The sequence below is a fragment of the Cynocephalus volans genome, chromosome X (genome assembly GCF_027409185.1).
Source record: "Cynocephalus volans isolate mCynVol1 chromosome X, mCynVol1.pri, whole genome shotgun sequence".
In the NCBI taxonomy this organism is placed as follows: Eukaryota; Metazoa; Chordata; class Mammalia; order Dermoptera; family Cynocephalidae; genus Cynocephalus; species Cynocephalus volans.
In genome coordinates this window covers 85,472,624-85,489,008 of record NC_084478.1, presented here as the reverse complement: position 1 = coordinate 85,489,008, position 16,385 = coordinate 85,472,624, and the positions used below count along the sequence as shown (strand labels likewise).

Here is a 16,385-nt window from a genome sequence, read left to right as displayed (position 1 = left end):
GAGTATACTAATTATCCTGATTTGGACATCATATATTGCACACAGGTATTGATATTCAGTGCTGTACCCCCACAGATATGTAAAATCATGTTTTAAAAAAAAAAAGGTAGAAAGGAGTGTATACTGACTGAAAAGTTTCCCTCCTGCCCTGTTCCCCAGGTTCCAGATTACCTTCCCCAGGCAACCCTATTATTAAGTATAATTTTTTTTCTCTCAGAGTAATTTTACCTTTTAACTTCTCTCTTTCTCTTTCTCCCCTTTCTCTCTGTCTCTGTCTCTCCCCTAACACAAATATTAAAATACTATGCACAGTGTTATATAACTTGCTTTTTTCATTTAACAATATAACTAGGAAATCATCCCCTATCTGTACATTTAGACGTGCCCCTTTAAGAAATTATCTTTATTGTGGTAAAAAATAAATAACACTAAATTTATCATCAACCATTTTTAAGTGTACAGTTTAGTAGTGTTAAGTATTTTCACATTGTAGTGAAATAGATCTGTAGAATTTTTTCATCTTGCAAAACTGAAGTTGTACCCAGTAAATACTAATTCCTTTTGCCACCTCCCACTGACCCTTGTCAACCACATTTCTTTCTGTTTCTATGATTTTTGACTACTTTAGATACTTCATATAAGTGGAATTATACAGTATTTGTTCTTTTATGACTTGCTTATTTTGCTTATCATAGAATCCTCAAGGTTAATCCATGTTGTAGCATGCGACAGAATTTCCTTCTTTTTTAAGTATACATCACATTGTGTTTATCCATTCATCTGTTGATGGACATTCGGGTTGCTTCTACCTCTTGGCTATTGTGAATAATGTTGCAATGAACACGTGTGTGCAGACATCGCTATACTGATTTGAATCGTTTTTGATATACACCCAGAAGTGGGGTTGCTGGATCATATGGTAATTTTTTTTTATTTCAGATATTTTTATTTCTTCAAATTTGTTATTTATCAGGAGTGACTGAAATGAAAAATATAGTTGAGTCCCAACATCATCATGGAAATGACTTTAAGATGAAACTGGTCAGAAGAATATTATTGCTTCCCATCTTCAGCCAGTGAATAGTTGCCATAGATAAACAGACAGCCAAGAGCCTGTCAAGAATGCTCAAGATATGTTATATAATACAACATGCCTGTTCATAGGGGGAAAACCCTAGGAAATAACTTACGTGTACTTCTTGATTTCATCATACAAAACAAGCACAAAAGCAGCACCCATGCCTCTGAGAACATTGCACCATGCACCCTTGAAAAAAGCTTTGCCTCCTTCATCTCGTGCAATCTTCCTCCAGCAGTCAATTGTGCCTGAGTACATGATATTGGTTCCTTTGCGCCCTTACTGCATCATCATGTGGTGGCGAACAGTGTCAGATGAATAGGAAGTCAACCCAGCAACGGCAGTGACGGTCTGTGCGATCATCCAGCTGATGATGATGTGAGTATTTTTGGGATCTGGAAGCATTCCCTTTGCAGTGTCATAGATACCGAAGTAGGCAGCTCGGTAGATGATAATACTCTGCACAGACACAGTAAAGCCTTGGTACAGGCCCTTAATCTCATCAGATTTGTAGATCTTAACCAGGCGTCACTGAGGCCTCTGAATTCCCTTTCAGCTCCAACTTTACCCACATTAGCTGCTAGATGGGTACAGACAAAATCAAGAGGGTACAGAAAACACAAGGTTGTGGCCCCAGCAGCATCACCTGATGCCAGATTCCCTGCAAAGTAACACCAAAACTGGGTCCTCTTGTCCACACCACCCAGGAAGACCTGCTTGTATTTATCTTTGAAGGCAAAGTTGAGAGCCTGGGTGGGGAAGTATCTGATAACATTGGCCAGGTTACCACGCCAGAAGGACAGGACTCCTTGCTCCTTGGGGACACGAACCACGCAGTCTACAATGACCATGTATTGCTTATCTGCGGTGATTTCCTTGCTGGCATTCTGCACCTGCAGCAGCAGCTTGACCCGCCCGATAGGCGCTCCCGCAGTCTTGAAGATGACCGCGGCCACTCCACCTGCCAGGAAGTCTTTGGCGAAGGACACAGCGGCGTCTGTCATGTTGGAAGGAGAGAGGCGGCAGGCCAGGCGACTGCGAGACGGGACTGACTTGGGTTGGGAACCGGCTTTGACTCCGGGGCGCTCTGGTAATTCTATTTTTAATCTTTTGAGGAATCGCTGTACTCTTTTACATAATGGCTGGACTATTTGCATTCCCACCAACAGTGCACATGTGTTCCAATTTCTCCATATTCTTGCTGATACTTGTTATTTTCTATTTTTTTGACAGTGGCCATCCTAATGGGTGTGAGGTAATATCTGATTGTGATTTTGATTTGCATTTCTCTTTGATTAGTGATGTTGAGCATCTTTTCATATGCTCATTGGTCATTTTTTACATTTTCTTAAGAGAATTGTCTATTCAAGTTCTTTGGCCATTTTTGAATTTTTTTAAAAATTAAAAAAAAAATTAGTTGAAGTCCGTTATATATTCTGGATATTAACCTCTTATTACACATATACTTTGCCAATATTTTCTACCGTTCTGTAGGTCGCCTTTTCACTCTTGATAGTTTCTTTTGACAACCTTATGTCTTCCAATCCAGCATCATGGGATGTCTTTCCATTTATTTGTATCTTCTTTGATTTTTTAAAAAAGCAATGTTTTGTAGTTTTCAGTGTGCAAGTCTTTCACTTCCTTAGTTAAGTTTATTTCTAAGTATTTTAGCCTTTTTGATACTATGATAAGTGGGATTGTTTTCTTTATTAATTTTTTTTAAAGATGGGATTGTTTACTTAATTTCCTTTTTGTATTAGTCATTGTTAGTGTATAGAAATGCAACTGATTTTTGGAAAAAAATTTATGTTAAGGAGCTGTATGGTACTTTATTGTATGGACATAACAATTTATTTAACCAGTCCCCCATTTAGGAGCGAGTGTCTATATTGTTTCCAAAATTGTGATGTCATAAACTATGCTGCAGTGAACAGTCTTATGGACATCTCATTTTGCACATGTAAAGTCTATCTGTTGGATAAATTTCTGGACGTTAAATTGCTGGGTTAAAGGAGATATGCATTTGAAAATTTCTCAGATACTGCCAAAGCATTATGATTTTGACATAAAACAGGGATTGTGAAACTGTTTATTGAAAATTATGAGTACCTAGAGCGTGGTACTGACAACACCAAGGTCAAGGGTTCAGATCCCCTTACCAGCCAGCTGCGAAAAAAAAAAAAAATTATGAGTACCTATTTTCTCGTCCAATTTATTCTCACAGGTAATTTACCTTGTCTTTCTTCAAAACAAAGAAGCAAATTCACAAGTTACACATTTATGTTCAAGAATTCAAGAAAGGGCTCTATGTGACAATTCGAAGAAAAATGTGAAGATGTGTACCAGAGATTTTTTTCTTCTAAAATGCAGTTGATAGGAATCCATCAAGAATCATCATTGGAAGTGATACACTTACATGTACATCACAAAAAATTTGTTATCCATCCTTTAATAGCACAGGAATTTTCTTATGATTCACAGATATAGTCAGTTATTGTATATTTTTAAAAATCTGTGATCATAGTTTTGTTATTAAGATGTTTCTGTTTGTGGGATTTGTCATTCAAAGTTGTTCAGTGTTAAGAAGTCTTGTCACCAAGAGCTAGTTTAAAAATAGTAGATATATACAAATTAGAAAGAAGTGAGTACCAAATATTTCTACATTAAAAATTTCAGTTCATCTGATTACAACCCAGGATAAAAAAAATTCAATTCATATTAAATTATGAACTGTTTGCTACTTTTTTCTATAGTGCAGTCCGTTTGATAGCAAGTGTATTTGTGTGCTGTCTTGTGATGCAGTGGATCTCCCTTCAAATTAACTGTATTTACTAAGGAGGAAAAATAATGCCTGTAAATAGTATGTTTAAGTGATATTAAATGTATGGAAGACAAAAAGAAAATCAATATAGCAGATACAAAAGGCAATGTACTTTTACTGTTGGCAATGGAACTCGAACATTTGAAAGATGATTTGGAATGTGTACAGGCTTCTATTGATTAAATAGTTGCGTGAGTCTGTTAGATTGTTAAAGTGTTCCATTCAAAAAAAGGCTCATCTCTTGTTATTCCAGTAGAAAGCAGCAACCTTCTTACCTAACCATGACAGGTGCTTTTGCACGTTTCAAAATAAATAAATAGAATGAACTAAAGCATGCATGAAAGAATAAATTTGGAAATAAAATTTGAAACTATTCGATTTTAGAGAACTGATTTGTGATTAGCAGAGACTACCAATGTAAAACCAAATTATAGACCGTATAAACTGGAAAGGCTTTTAGAGATCATCCAGCCAAACATCCTCTGTAATGAGGAGGAAACAGATCTAGCTTGGTTGGTTTGTGAATTAGACATCACATCAGACTGGGGAAATGGCCCATGTGTTTGTGCGCGCGTTCCAAACGGCAATTTATTCAATATTGAAATAACTGCGCGCAGATCTCAAGTTGGTCTTTTGTCTATACATACAGGTGAATAAATATAATATTTATGAGTATAGATATCTATTTGTAAGCACGTTGGATTTTACATAAAACATTAGGAAAGGGCTGTGGGTTAGAGCAGGGCACTGATAACATCAAGATCAAGGGTTCTATCCCTGTACCGGCCAGCGGCCAAAAAGAAAAAAAAAACATCTAGAAAAGAACTTGATGATAACCTAGAATATAGGAAAGAACATATTTATATAGGATGGCCATATAGATTAGTAATTGAATATGGTGTGTGGTCTGAATCTCGGCTCCACTACTGTGGGACTTTGTGTCTTGGTTTCCTCATCTGGAAAATGCAGGTCTTTCTACCTTACGTGGTGTAAGGATTAAATGAGGTAATCTCGCCGAAAGAACAGTGCAGTGCGGGTATATACTGAACTCCCAGTAAATGTGAGTTGCTGTTATTGTTTCGTCGATATGTCAAAGAAGAGAGGATGGACCAAAAGAGCATTTTCAGAATAAAGTCAAAATACGTCACTAGCACTTTCAGGTCAATTGGGACTGAACTGGACCCCCTGCGAAAAGGTGGAGGGGATCAAATGACGTCTACCGCCTTAGCAACAGGCCCCCAAAGAAGGTGAATTTCCGTGTCCAATAAGACTCTGCGCAATGGAGGAGATAGCCAATGGATGACGGAAAGAGGAAGGGGGAGGACGCGCCAATTCTCCTGCCTGAGCCTCGGCCCAACAAAATGGCGGCGGCGGCGGCGTCGCTTTGTTTCCGCGGCTCCTGCGGCGGTGGCAGTGGTAGCGGCCTTTGAGCTGTGGGGAGGGTCCAGCACCACCTACGGATAACGACTAAGACTTCAGTGCATTTCTGTCGTAACCGGGCGCCAGGGAGCGCGGAGCGGCGCCCCACGGTCGCGGAAGCCGACAAGGCGTTCTAGCGAAAACATGACTGCTGAGCCCATGAGGTAAAACGCAACCCCGTCTCGTGGGCCCCAGCGGTCTGGGCCTAGGCACCTTCTTAGTCGGGTGTTGGAAGGCTTTCCTGTGTGTTCCTTAGCAGAAAGAGGCATCTTTTTTTTTCAGGTGAAGGGTTTCGGCGGAAGGCTCCAACCGGCGGTGGGAGTGGGGGTGGGGCACGGCCCTGGATTCTGGGCCCTTCTTCCAACCGTCTCTGGCCGGTGAAGCTTGGTTGGCGTCTTCTGTTTATTTTTTGGTGCCTGTGGGATTGAGACCCCGATAGCGGAATTGGTCTTTGGTATCCCGGTCATTCTTCCTAATCTTTGGGCCTAGAAACTGCCTGGGGAAGAAGGGGGGGGGAGGGTGTGAAGGGGGGGGAGGGTGTGAAGAGAGGGAGGGGAGGGGAGGGGCAGGGGCGTGTGGGCAGACGGGAGGATGTGAGATCCTGGGGCGACGTAGTGGCATTTAGACCGCTGGAGACGGGAAGTACCCAGGCCTTGCGGGATCTTTTTTTTTTTTTTCCTGCAGCCCTCGGAAACAAGCCGTTTTTGGGGGAGTCGGGGAATGGTGGATCTTGCCAGGTGTTTAGATTCCTTCTCTATTCAGATCCTGAAGGATATCCTTGGGTAAATTTATCTCTAGCCAAAGGGATACTAACGCAGGGTATTGCTTCCAGAGGACCCCAGGATACTACTTTTTGTAAAGCCCAGCTTTAATAGGACCTCAAATGTTTCCCCACTTCCTGGGCAAATTTTGAGTAGATGTAACTAAGACTCTGTTTATTTATTTATTCATTCCGTGAGGGATGGAGAGCAGGTTAACGTGGGTTGATGCAAAGTAACATTGCAAGGGAAGCTGTGCCTGGCGGGCTACTTCTTACCAATCAAGCTCGTTTATTAGGTTGTGGCTGTTTTTCTCGTGTGGTCCTGATTTGCCTCTTGACAGTGTCTAAAACTTTGGGTAGTTAATGTTAAATGTGTATACCACTTTGGCAAAGGTGGCTGGCTGGCTTGCTTTTCAGGCAGTTTTCGACATTTGCCTTTTCATCCCCCGACGTGAATTAAGTAATTTTTCTACTCTGAGATGCATCCTTGACGCCTAGAGGAAAAATGAAATTACAGGGAGCACGGATTAGAATTGCATTCTTGGTTGGCAAAATGTACCTTTGAGCAACTATTAAGATGGCCTACGTTTTTAGAGCACTTTAGCTAGAATGTAGAATTTGGGAATGAGCCTATGATACTTAATGCCTGTTTTTCTTCATTAACAAGCCGTAGGTAGATGATGTTTTCCTTACCCGGAGAAAAATATACTTTAGTTCTTAGTTATAGATCCCTAATTGTGTAAAGATTGTGGCTTTGGTTTCTGAATTTGTTTCAGTTGGCTCAAGTACAACAAACCTTTAAGGTGATATTAGGCATGTAAGAGGTACCCAGTATAACTTGCTGGCTGTTTATTATCAGGCACTCATGTTCACATGCATGAATGGTGTAACTTACAGTTAAATATGACCTCTAGATTTTACTCTGTCTTACAAAGTCTACATTTAAAATCATAGGTTGAACTTGGATTTTCTTCCCCTTTTTAGGGTGAACAAATAACATAAATGGAATTTCTGAATAGAATAATACATTTTATGCCAGGGTCAGTTTTTCTGACTGGTCTTGAATTTTTGTAGATTTTCGTGGTAAGAATTATAATCATAAATAAAATTATGTGCTTATCATTGTCCTTCACATGTATAATCTTGATTCTCAAAATAGCCCTATGGGGTACACACTTAGTTTTCTCATTTTGCAAATGGGGAAACTGAGGCACAGAGAAACCAAAGAACTTGATCAAAGTTATACAGCTTGCAATTGGTGGAACTTCGGTAGAACCCAGTCTTGACACTAGAGCTTATGTTCTTAACCTCAAATCATTAATACCTTCTTGAACTGCCAGGTCTAACCTGATTATGACCATTTTAATTTATCCCAGGTTTTACAACCGAAGAAGTTTATGTTAACTACTCTCATTTGTTGTAGGTCTGTGATTTTATAACTGTTTATAGTGTTATATCTTTTATGTCCAGATGTATTGTATAGTGGGATAACTGAAACATTTAATTCCAGGAGAGTCTTAAGCTACTTGAGAAACCCCTTGTAAAGAACCACATATATACAGAGATTAATTAAAAAGTGTGATACTTCCTGATTATTTACTATGAAAGAACTCGGGCTGAAGTGTCATTCATCTCCAAAGCCGTAATCACATTTAAGGGAGAATTTGACGGGTAATGCTTGAGTGAGTTGAACGCACAATACCACTTTACTGTTGATACTCTTCTAATGTGAAGAAGAAATAATATGAGCAGTTCTGTGCATCATCATTAATTTTATTTACACAGTGGTTCCAGATTTTTTCTTTATCAGATCTTCTGTTGAGCACTTAAAAGTAGGAGCACTTAAAAGATTAGTTCTAATTTTTACTTGTGTTTATATAAAAAAGAAACGTTCTAGGAGTCTATGGTGAAAAAATGGCCAAAAGGCAAGAGAGAGGAAAATAAACTGAGGACTGGACTAAATCATACATGAATCAGTGGTTCAGTCTTTAAAGGTTTTGTTGTTGTTGTTCTTAAAGCTTTTTTTGTTGTTTGTTTTGTTTTAAATAACATTGGCTTGTTTCCTTAAGGTTTTGGCATTATAAAAGATGAGTCTCTGATTGATAAACAACTTTATTTTTATACAAAGATCCTGGTATTGGCAGATTTGATGGAACTTGTGATTCTAGTCCTCATGACAACTGGTTACTTGAAAAGCTGACAGTTGTGTAACTTGTTATGGGTCTTAAATTTAAAAAGGCAGAAGTTGTCTAAATTGAGAGATGTTGAATGTCTTATTGTCTGTTAGAGTGGTAGTTAAGAAGCAATTGCATAGTAACCTAATTGTTGAATAGTGTTATCTGTGAAATATTTGCATTTCCACTCTGTGTAAAGCATCAAGCTGGGCCTATGGAGGGGGAGGAGATGCAAATTTTATAAAGGGTTTTGAAAGTATTTAAATACTAATTGTTTGCTTATGTTATGGTTTGGGATGAAAAGGACATTTGTGACCTTAATTTTGGTCAGGCCAGTTCTTCTTTTTTTTTTTTTTTTTTTAACAGTTTTATTATTTTTCATTTTATTTATTTATTTATTTATTTTGTCTTTTTCGTGACCGGTACTCAGCCAGTGAGTGCACAGGCCATTCCTATATAGGATCCGAACCCGAGGCGGGAGTGTTGCCGCGCTCCCAGCACTGCACCCTCCCGAGTGCGCCACGAGCTCGGCCCAGGCCAGTTCTTCTTATTGGCAACCCTTGATATGTAGTTGGCCATAAGCTTTTAGTTTATATATCTTATTTCTAGAGGTAAGATAAATGTACTACTTAAAAGAATATTTCTATATAGATATAGGTGTGTGAAATAATTTTTTTCATAAGAAAGTGTGTATGTGCCTTTTTCACTTTTGGAGTCTAAATAAACTTATGGATTAGGTGACAGGATACATGCAATCCTTGAGTTTACGTGAAGTACTTTCCCCCACACTTTGAATGTTCTCTTGGATATTAGCAGAAGCTATTCAAATGGTCTAAGCCAGTGAAAAATGGTGCATAGATGTTCCTTTAGGAATGTTGAATATAGCAGAGCAGTAAAAGGAGTGTCTGAGTAGTATCTCTCTCTACCTGTACCCTAATGCTTGTCTTACGATCAGCTTGATAATTGACATCTAAGGTGTTTAAACTCCCATTTCTCCATCTGTAAAATGGGAGTAAGTTTAATAGATACCAATAAGTCCTGCGGGTGTTCTGGAGGAGGTAACATGTTTATAACAGCGGTTCTTAAAAGACATAAACTAGAGCTCTTTGGTATCCTCATTAATTTTTAGGAAAGTAAAGAGGTCCTGAGATTAAATAGTTTGAGAACTGCTGGTATAGAGGAATGAATACTGGACTGTGAGCCAAACCTGGGTTTTCTAGTTACAGCTCTGTTGCTTAACTGATTGTATGACCTTGGACAAATCATTTATCCTTTCCAGGCCTCTGCATTGTCATTTGCAGAATGAACTTCTGCTACATGCTCTATAAAGTTATTTTTTAAAAAATGATTCTGCTTATATGAGTGTTGATTATTTAAAAATTTTGTCTGACTTTTGGCAGGGGTAGGGAAAAGGGTGGTGATGAGGGAAAGTTTATTCAGTGTATATCTTTTTTGCCTTAAAACTCACATGGTTAGTATAGGTGTTTTCTTGCTCATATTTGTCATAGTATCATGTACACATACTTTTGCAAGCATTTGTTGGAAAGGAAAAACATTTTTGCTGGGAAGTTTGTTAATTATTGTGGCTCAGGATATGTTCTATTTTGAAAGATTACTATATCCATTGTACTTCTGCTCTTTTATGATTGTGTGAGAAATGCTCTCTCCCATCCAGTGCCAAAGGATGGACACGGAGACACGAGGTACAGTGAAGTGAGACTTCAATAATGCCTTGCAAATTCGGGTGTCTGTGAATGGGACAGGCACATGGAAAAGGGCTGTAGCAAGCAATTTATTCCCTAGTACGCAAGTCCCTCCCCACACTTCCTCATTGGCTGAGTACTATGGGGTGCATAGTCTTCCCGAATGAAGGCTAAAATTTATTACCCCCTTGCAAGCCCCCCTTTGTCTGGGGGCTCAGGACAAGCCTGCGAAAAAGGCCCACTTAAGCCCTGTGAAAGGAGAAACACTAGGGAATGCAGAAAACAGTGGGGGCTGGTAACTAATTACCATCTCAAGGAGAGTTCTATCTGTTCAGAGACCCTCTGGGAATGGGCTGGACCAGTCAGGAGAACTTTTGGGTTGGGCCTGAGTCAGTTAAAACACCCTCAGATAAGTCATTTCTGAAAATGAATCACTTAGATTATTTTTCTTACAGATTGAAGATGATACTTTTTTTTTTTTTTGGCAAGCAATTATAATGTAAGCCTTTGCATGGCAATCCAAATTTATTGAACTATTGATGCTAAGTTATTGCACCACTTTAATTAAGGCTTTTAGTTTAAGTTTGGCCACCTCAAAGTAGTTGTAACATCAGGTTGGTCAATTTAAATACTGTGGCTCCCTGTTGGATAGACATACAATCTTTACACCCAAACGTTAATGCATACAAAGCAACAAGGCATTGTTAAATAAAACAGCAATAGTTACTGCAAATTAGGCCTTGTGACCAATTACACATGATTAAAATTACTTCCCACATTCACATTCACAGTACTCGTCCACCATTTAACATTTCAACCAAAACGTTACATATGTGAAACAATCACTAACAGGCAAAAATACTAAACCTGTGTATATTTGGCATTGCAGATACACTTATGCATGAGCAAGCAAGGGATTCACAGTGAGAATCTACAGCTGTAGAAGCCTGAAAATGATTTACAAAAGTTGTTAAATCATTAAAAAATTGTTTGAAAATATACACTTCTTGTTGTAGACCCCCACTGTAAACACAACTATAAACATTGTTCCCTATGTAAACAAAAAAGGAAACATAAAAAAAGAGATTTGAAAAGTCTGGACATTTCCTTCCCAACAGATATTAAAGGCAACGTCTTTAATAGATATTATACTGAAAGGACTATTCTATTTTAAAGACATGATCACTGTCTCCACAAGTTTTTTAAGAATTAAAAAAACTATATAGCTGTGTTAATCAAAGCGCTTATTTTGTACAGTACAATGATAATGACCTTGAATTTCTTTAAAAAAAAAATACAGTAAGTTACAAGTCTCAAAGAAGCGAAGTCATCTGGAGTAGTCTATATAGGAGTTCTTTGGACTTTTTTTTATTATGCTAAAATAGTGGAGCTTTTAGGATTTACATTATTGTATTCTCTAATACAAAGTATGGGGCATGTTAAAGTACACAGTACACCATTTTCATACATGTACAACATTGGTGGATGAAGAATGTCTCTTAGCAGTAAATACTGGATGTAGCCTCTGGTTTTGCCATCTGCATACTCTAGGACTGTTATATAAGTAAAAATCTCTCTTGTGATACTGGAAAGTGATTAGAATGTGCAAACTGATATAGTAGCTTTCATCTGCCTGTTACAGGGTACCCACCACAGGAAAGTCCATTTAAGATGTTGGTAAGGTTTAACAAAGTTGGAATGCTGGCACTGTTGAATCGGGCAACAGTTCTTCAGACCTGGCTCAGAGCTACAATGCATTTAGTATATTAAAGCAGCTGACATGTTGACTTTTTGCGGGCCTTCCCAGGCACTGGAATTTTTCTGTTAATTTGCTGCACTAGGTCATAAAAGATCTCATTAACATTTATATTTGATTTTGCAGAAGATTCTAAGAATGCACAGTTGTTCAATTGTCTTGCTAGATTTTGACCTTGTTCCTTTCCTACAACTCTTTCATCTTCCAAGTCACACTTATTACCAACCAGAATCATTGGAACATGATCACTATCTTTAACTCGAAGAATCTGTTCTCTCAGACCTTATAAATCATTAAATGTGGACTGTACTGTGATGTAATAAACTAATGCAAAGCCTTGTCCATTTTTCATGTACAAATCCCTAATTGCTGTAAATTGTTCCGTTCCTGCAGTATCCAAGATTTCAAGCATACACTGTTTTGCATCTACTTCAACTTGCTTTCTGTAAGAATCTTCTATCGTAGGATCATATTTTTCAACAAAAATTCCTTGAACAAACTGTACAGTCAGAGCGGACTTTCCAACGCCTCCTGATCCAAGAACGACCAGCTTATACTCACGCATGATGCAAACTTGTCAATACCTATTACCTCTCACGCTGTCACTGGGTCCCCGCAGCCAGCGTCCCCCTGCACTCTCTCCGGGTCGCCTGGCGCCACGGCGGTCCTGGTGCTGCCGCTGCTCTGGCTCTGAAGATGATACTTCTTTTTTTTTTGTCTTTTTCGTGACCGGCACTCAGCCAGTGAGTGCACCGGCCATTCCTATATAGGATCCCAACCCGCGGTGGGAGCGTCGCCGCGCTCCCAGCGCCGCACTTTTCGAGTGCACCACGGGCTCGGCCCTGGAGATGATACTTCTGAAAAGACCATTAGTTCTAGTTCCTTTTTGCCCTGGGAAAAGGTTCTTTGAATTTTGTGCTTGCTATTTTCATATCCTGTCTCTGAGACTTAGTATCTCAGTTTTGTCTTGAAGTAGCCATTCCTGGGATCTGTAGTCCAGCTCTCTTGTTAACTGTTTAGTTCAGTATTTGTTTTAAGAAATTATTGCCATGGCAATGGTGTTCACATGTATATATCCTACACTCCATATTTTGGGGGAATGCTTTATTAGTTGATTAAATGCTTGAGTATCATCTAAGAGCTAGGTAGGCACTGTGCTAGGGTATGCAAAGGGTAATTCCTGCCGCCTTAAGGCATTCTTAGTCTAGTGAGAGAGACAGGTAAATAAATAAGCAGTTATAAAACAGTGCTAGTAGGAAAATATGTTGGTTCTGCTAGGGATCAGAAATGAAGAAAAGCATAATTTTGGGGATGTCTAGAAAAGTTTTACAGAGGAGATGTTACCTGTATTGTGTCTTTTTTTTTCCCGTTGGCAACTGGCCAGGACAGGGATCGAACCCTGGACCTTGGTCTAACCAACTGAGCTAGCCAGCCAGCCCCTGTATTGAGTCTTGAATGAGTAGCAGTTAAGGATTGGCTGTGAGAGGGCAGTCTTGGTAGAGGGACTAAAGATTAAGGCTAACTCATAGTATGGCTCAAGATTGGTCTTATTTTCCACATAGCAGAGGAAATAAGACATGTACACAAATAGTTTTGGAGCAGAATATAAAGTGATAAGTGCTGCATGAGGTAAAAAGTAAGTTGCTGTGGGATTTCAAAGTAGGAAGACATTTCTTTTTTTTTTAAAAATTTTATTTTGTCGATATACATTGTGGCTGATTATTGCTAGGAAGACATTTCTGATAGGGACCAAGGAAAGGTTTATAGAGAGATATCGTTTGAATCTGGCCCTTGGAAGATGGGTACAGTTTTGACAAAGACGACTGTGGGAGGATTCCAGATGTGAGGAATAGCAGCTTGAGCAAAGGAATGTTGTATATATTAGCATTTTCTATTTGGAAGAAGTCAACTTAGAATTTTTAACTCAGTTCCTGGACAAGTATTATATTTTATAACTATTGTGCAGTTTATATGTTAGCTTTTGTGGCTTGATGATCTTTTAAAAGTTATGTGTTCCCTTGTGAATGAGCCTTGTAATTTCAATTCAGAACTGTCAGAAGTGTTACCCACTTTTCTTAAAGATTGCATAGAATTTAATGCACAGGTTTTGAATGACTATGATCAAAATCTATCTTTAGTTGTCTTTATTTTAATCATTTGATGTGGTCAGTCAACTTCTGGGTAACATTTGACTTATGAAATCCAAAATCAAAACTAATTTATTTTTGAGTAATACTGGATTCATTATTTTGCTTATTTGGATTATATTAGTTATTTTAGTTTATTTGGTAGAATTCCAAATTTAGTTTCTGCTGTAATGCTTGTATTGAAAATGTGAATTTGTTCCAATAAGATTGACGCATCAGGGAACAATTTGAGCATAAGGCAAATTTTGCATTTGCTTTTGCAGGATTTAATCTACAGGGTCAGGGGTAAACAAACTATGGCCTACCAACTGGTGGCCTTTTAAAGTTCTGTTGGAATACACCTGTGCCCATTTGTTTATATTTTCTATTGCTGCTTTTGCACTGGAATGGCAGAGTTGAATAGCTGCAAAAGAGACCTTATGGCCCACAAAGCCAAAAATACTTTCTGGCCCATTATAGAAAGAGTTTGCTGATTCCTGCACTTGGTAAATCCAAGAAACTGCACCCAGCTGAACAGAGCTGCCTAAAAATACATGCATATACATTCGCACACCTCAAACATCTACCAGCTACCTCAGTTTATCACTTGCATTATGAACCACACCCATCCACTTCTGTTGTTACAGTTTTCCATCGATTTCAGATAACCTTCCTTCCACCACTTCACAATAATTCACGAGCTGCAACCCTTCTGATGCCCACTTCCACAAGCAAACTTCAGGTCTTTCTCAAGGTAAAGTGCTATATTTATTGTTGTATTTGTGCATTTTGTAATCTTTTAACATGTGTAAACTGTGTAAAACTGTGTGAAGGTACTTCAAATAGTTCATGGAAAAATGGAATTAAAAGATATGATAGAAAATGGAATTAAAAAATACGATTCTTTGCATGAACTTTTTGAAGACTCCTTGTATTAGGTTTCTATCTTTTTTAAAAAAGGGTGTAACTGACAAAGTTTTTTGAGTGTTTTCTTCTAATCCCACTTCCCCTATGAGTTCTATGATGTTCATTGCACAATTTTCTGTAGTTTGGTAAATTTTAGGAACCCATATCTTACATTATTGAGGAACTGACTGTAATTCTCATCCTGCAAAAAGTACTAATTCATGCACCAAATATTTCTTGGGTGGAATGACAGTTAGATGAGTTAATGGACATATAGCACTTAGATTAGTGGTCGGGATGTAATAATTACTCAAATGTTAGTTGTTATTGATTGCTATTACCATGTGCCAGGAACTGTTCTAAGTACTGCATTGATGAACAAGACAGGTAAGAGCCTTGTCCCCCTGGAGCTTATATTATACTTAAAAAAATCTATATTAATATACATTTTGCCTAGTAACCCAGCCTCCTCCCCTCTCCAGAAAATGTTTTGGTGTTATTACTAAATGTGTTTTTAGGATGTCTGGTTAGCGTGGTGCTGATAATACCAAGGTCAAGGGTTTGGATCCCCGTACTGGCCAGATGCAAAAAACCCCCCCACAAAACCCTCAAAAACAAAACAAAACAAAAAATTCCAAAGATATCCATTCATAGATCAAAGGCTTTTTTTTGGTGGCGGGGGTGGTGGGGGGGGTGGTGGTGGTGGTGGCAACTGGTTGGTAAGAGAATTCAAACTCTTGACCTTGGTGTTATCAGCCCCATACTCTAACAAAGTTAGCTAACCTGCCAGTCCCAGAGACAAAATATAAAACAACTTTCTAGTCCGTGTCTCATTGATTTCATGTAATATTTTATTGAATGATTGTTTTTTATAACTGTAACCTCAGAAGACAAATCTGATCTACTTTTAGGGAGATAAAGAATGATTATCCCCTTTTTACTGTATAAAAGGTTAAAAATATATAATTTCAGACTTACAGAAAATATGCAAAGTATGCAAAAATAGTACAAAGATTCTCATGTGCCTTTCATCCAGATTGAGCAAATGGTAATATTTTACCACATTTACTTTATTATTCTCTCTCTATTGTTATTTTTCTGCATCATTTCAGAGTAAATTGCAGACATGATGTTCCTTTACCCCTAAATACTTCAATATGTATTTCCCCAAACCAGGAATATTCTACTGTATAACCCCAGTATAGTTAGCTAAATTGGAAATTAGCATTGATACCATACTATTTTCTTATCTACAGACCTGATTCACATTTTGCCAGTTGCTTCATAATGTCCTTCATCGTGAAAGACACAAATTTATTATTTTCTGATCCACGATCCAATTCTGGAACACATGTTGCCTTTCATTGTCATGTCTCTTTAATGTAATTTAATCTGGAGAAGTTCACCTTGCCATTTTTTCATCTCACCATTTTTAAAAGAACATAGGCTAGTCGATTTGAACTTGTCTGATGTTTCCCTGTGATTATGTGTTTTGGTAGGAATATATTAATTAGTTCATTCTTTGCCATTTAATTTAGAAATTTGAAGTTAGGCTTGGTTACTTTCTATAGAGTTGGGGAGAATTTGCCCACCTCTCATTTTTCTTGCTTTTTCCCTTTCCTACCTACCTCAGATACCCCTG

At 38.3% G+C, this 16,385-nt stretch overlaps 1 protein-coding gene and 2 pseudogenes across 5 annotated transcripts in view; 1 reads left to right on the top strand and 2 right to left on the bottom strand.

Annotated features, from left to right (window-relative positions):
• Nucleotides 1-1,186: 1,186 nt before the first annotated feature.
• On the bottom strand, nucleotides 1,187-2,085 carry LOC134366918 (ADP/ATP translocase 2-like; annotated as a pseudogene).
• Nucleotides 2,086-5,268: 3,183 nt separating this feature from the next.
• The window catches only part of ATRX (ATRX chromatin remodeler), a 222,154-nt gene continuing 211,037 nt past the window's right edge, over nucleotides 5,269-16,385 (top strand). For all 5 annotated transcript variants that reach the window (XM_063083057.1, XM_063083056.1, XM_063083059.1 and 2 more), the window contains exon 1: nucleotides 5,269-5,482. In XM_063083057.1, coding sequence (XP_062939127.1) covers nucleotides 5,463-5,482 — 20 coding nt within the window. In that variant the 5' untranslated portion in view covers nucleotides 5,269-5,462. The remainder of the gene's footprint in view (nucleotides 5,483-16,385) is intronic.
• On the bottom strand, nucleotides 11,609-12,276 carry LOC134367307 (ras-related protein Rap-1b-like; annotated as a pseudogene).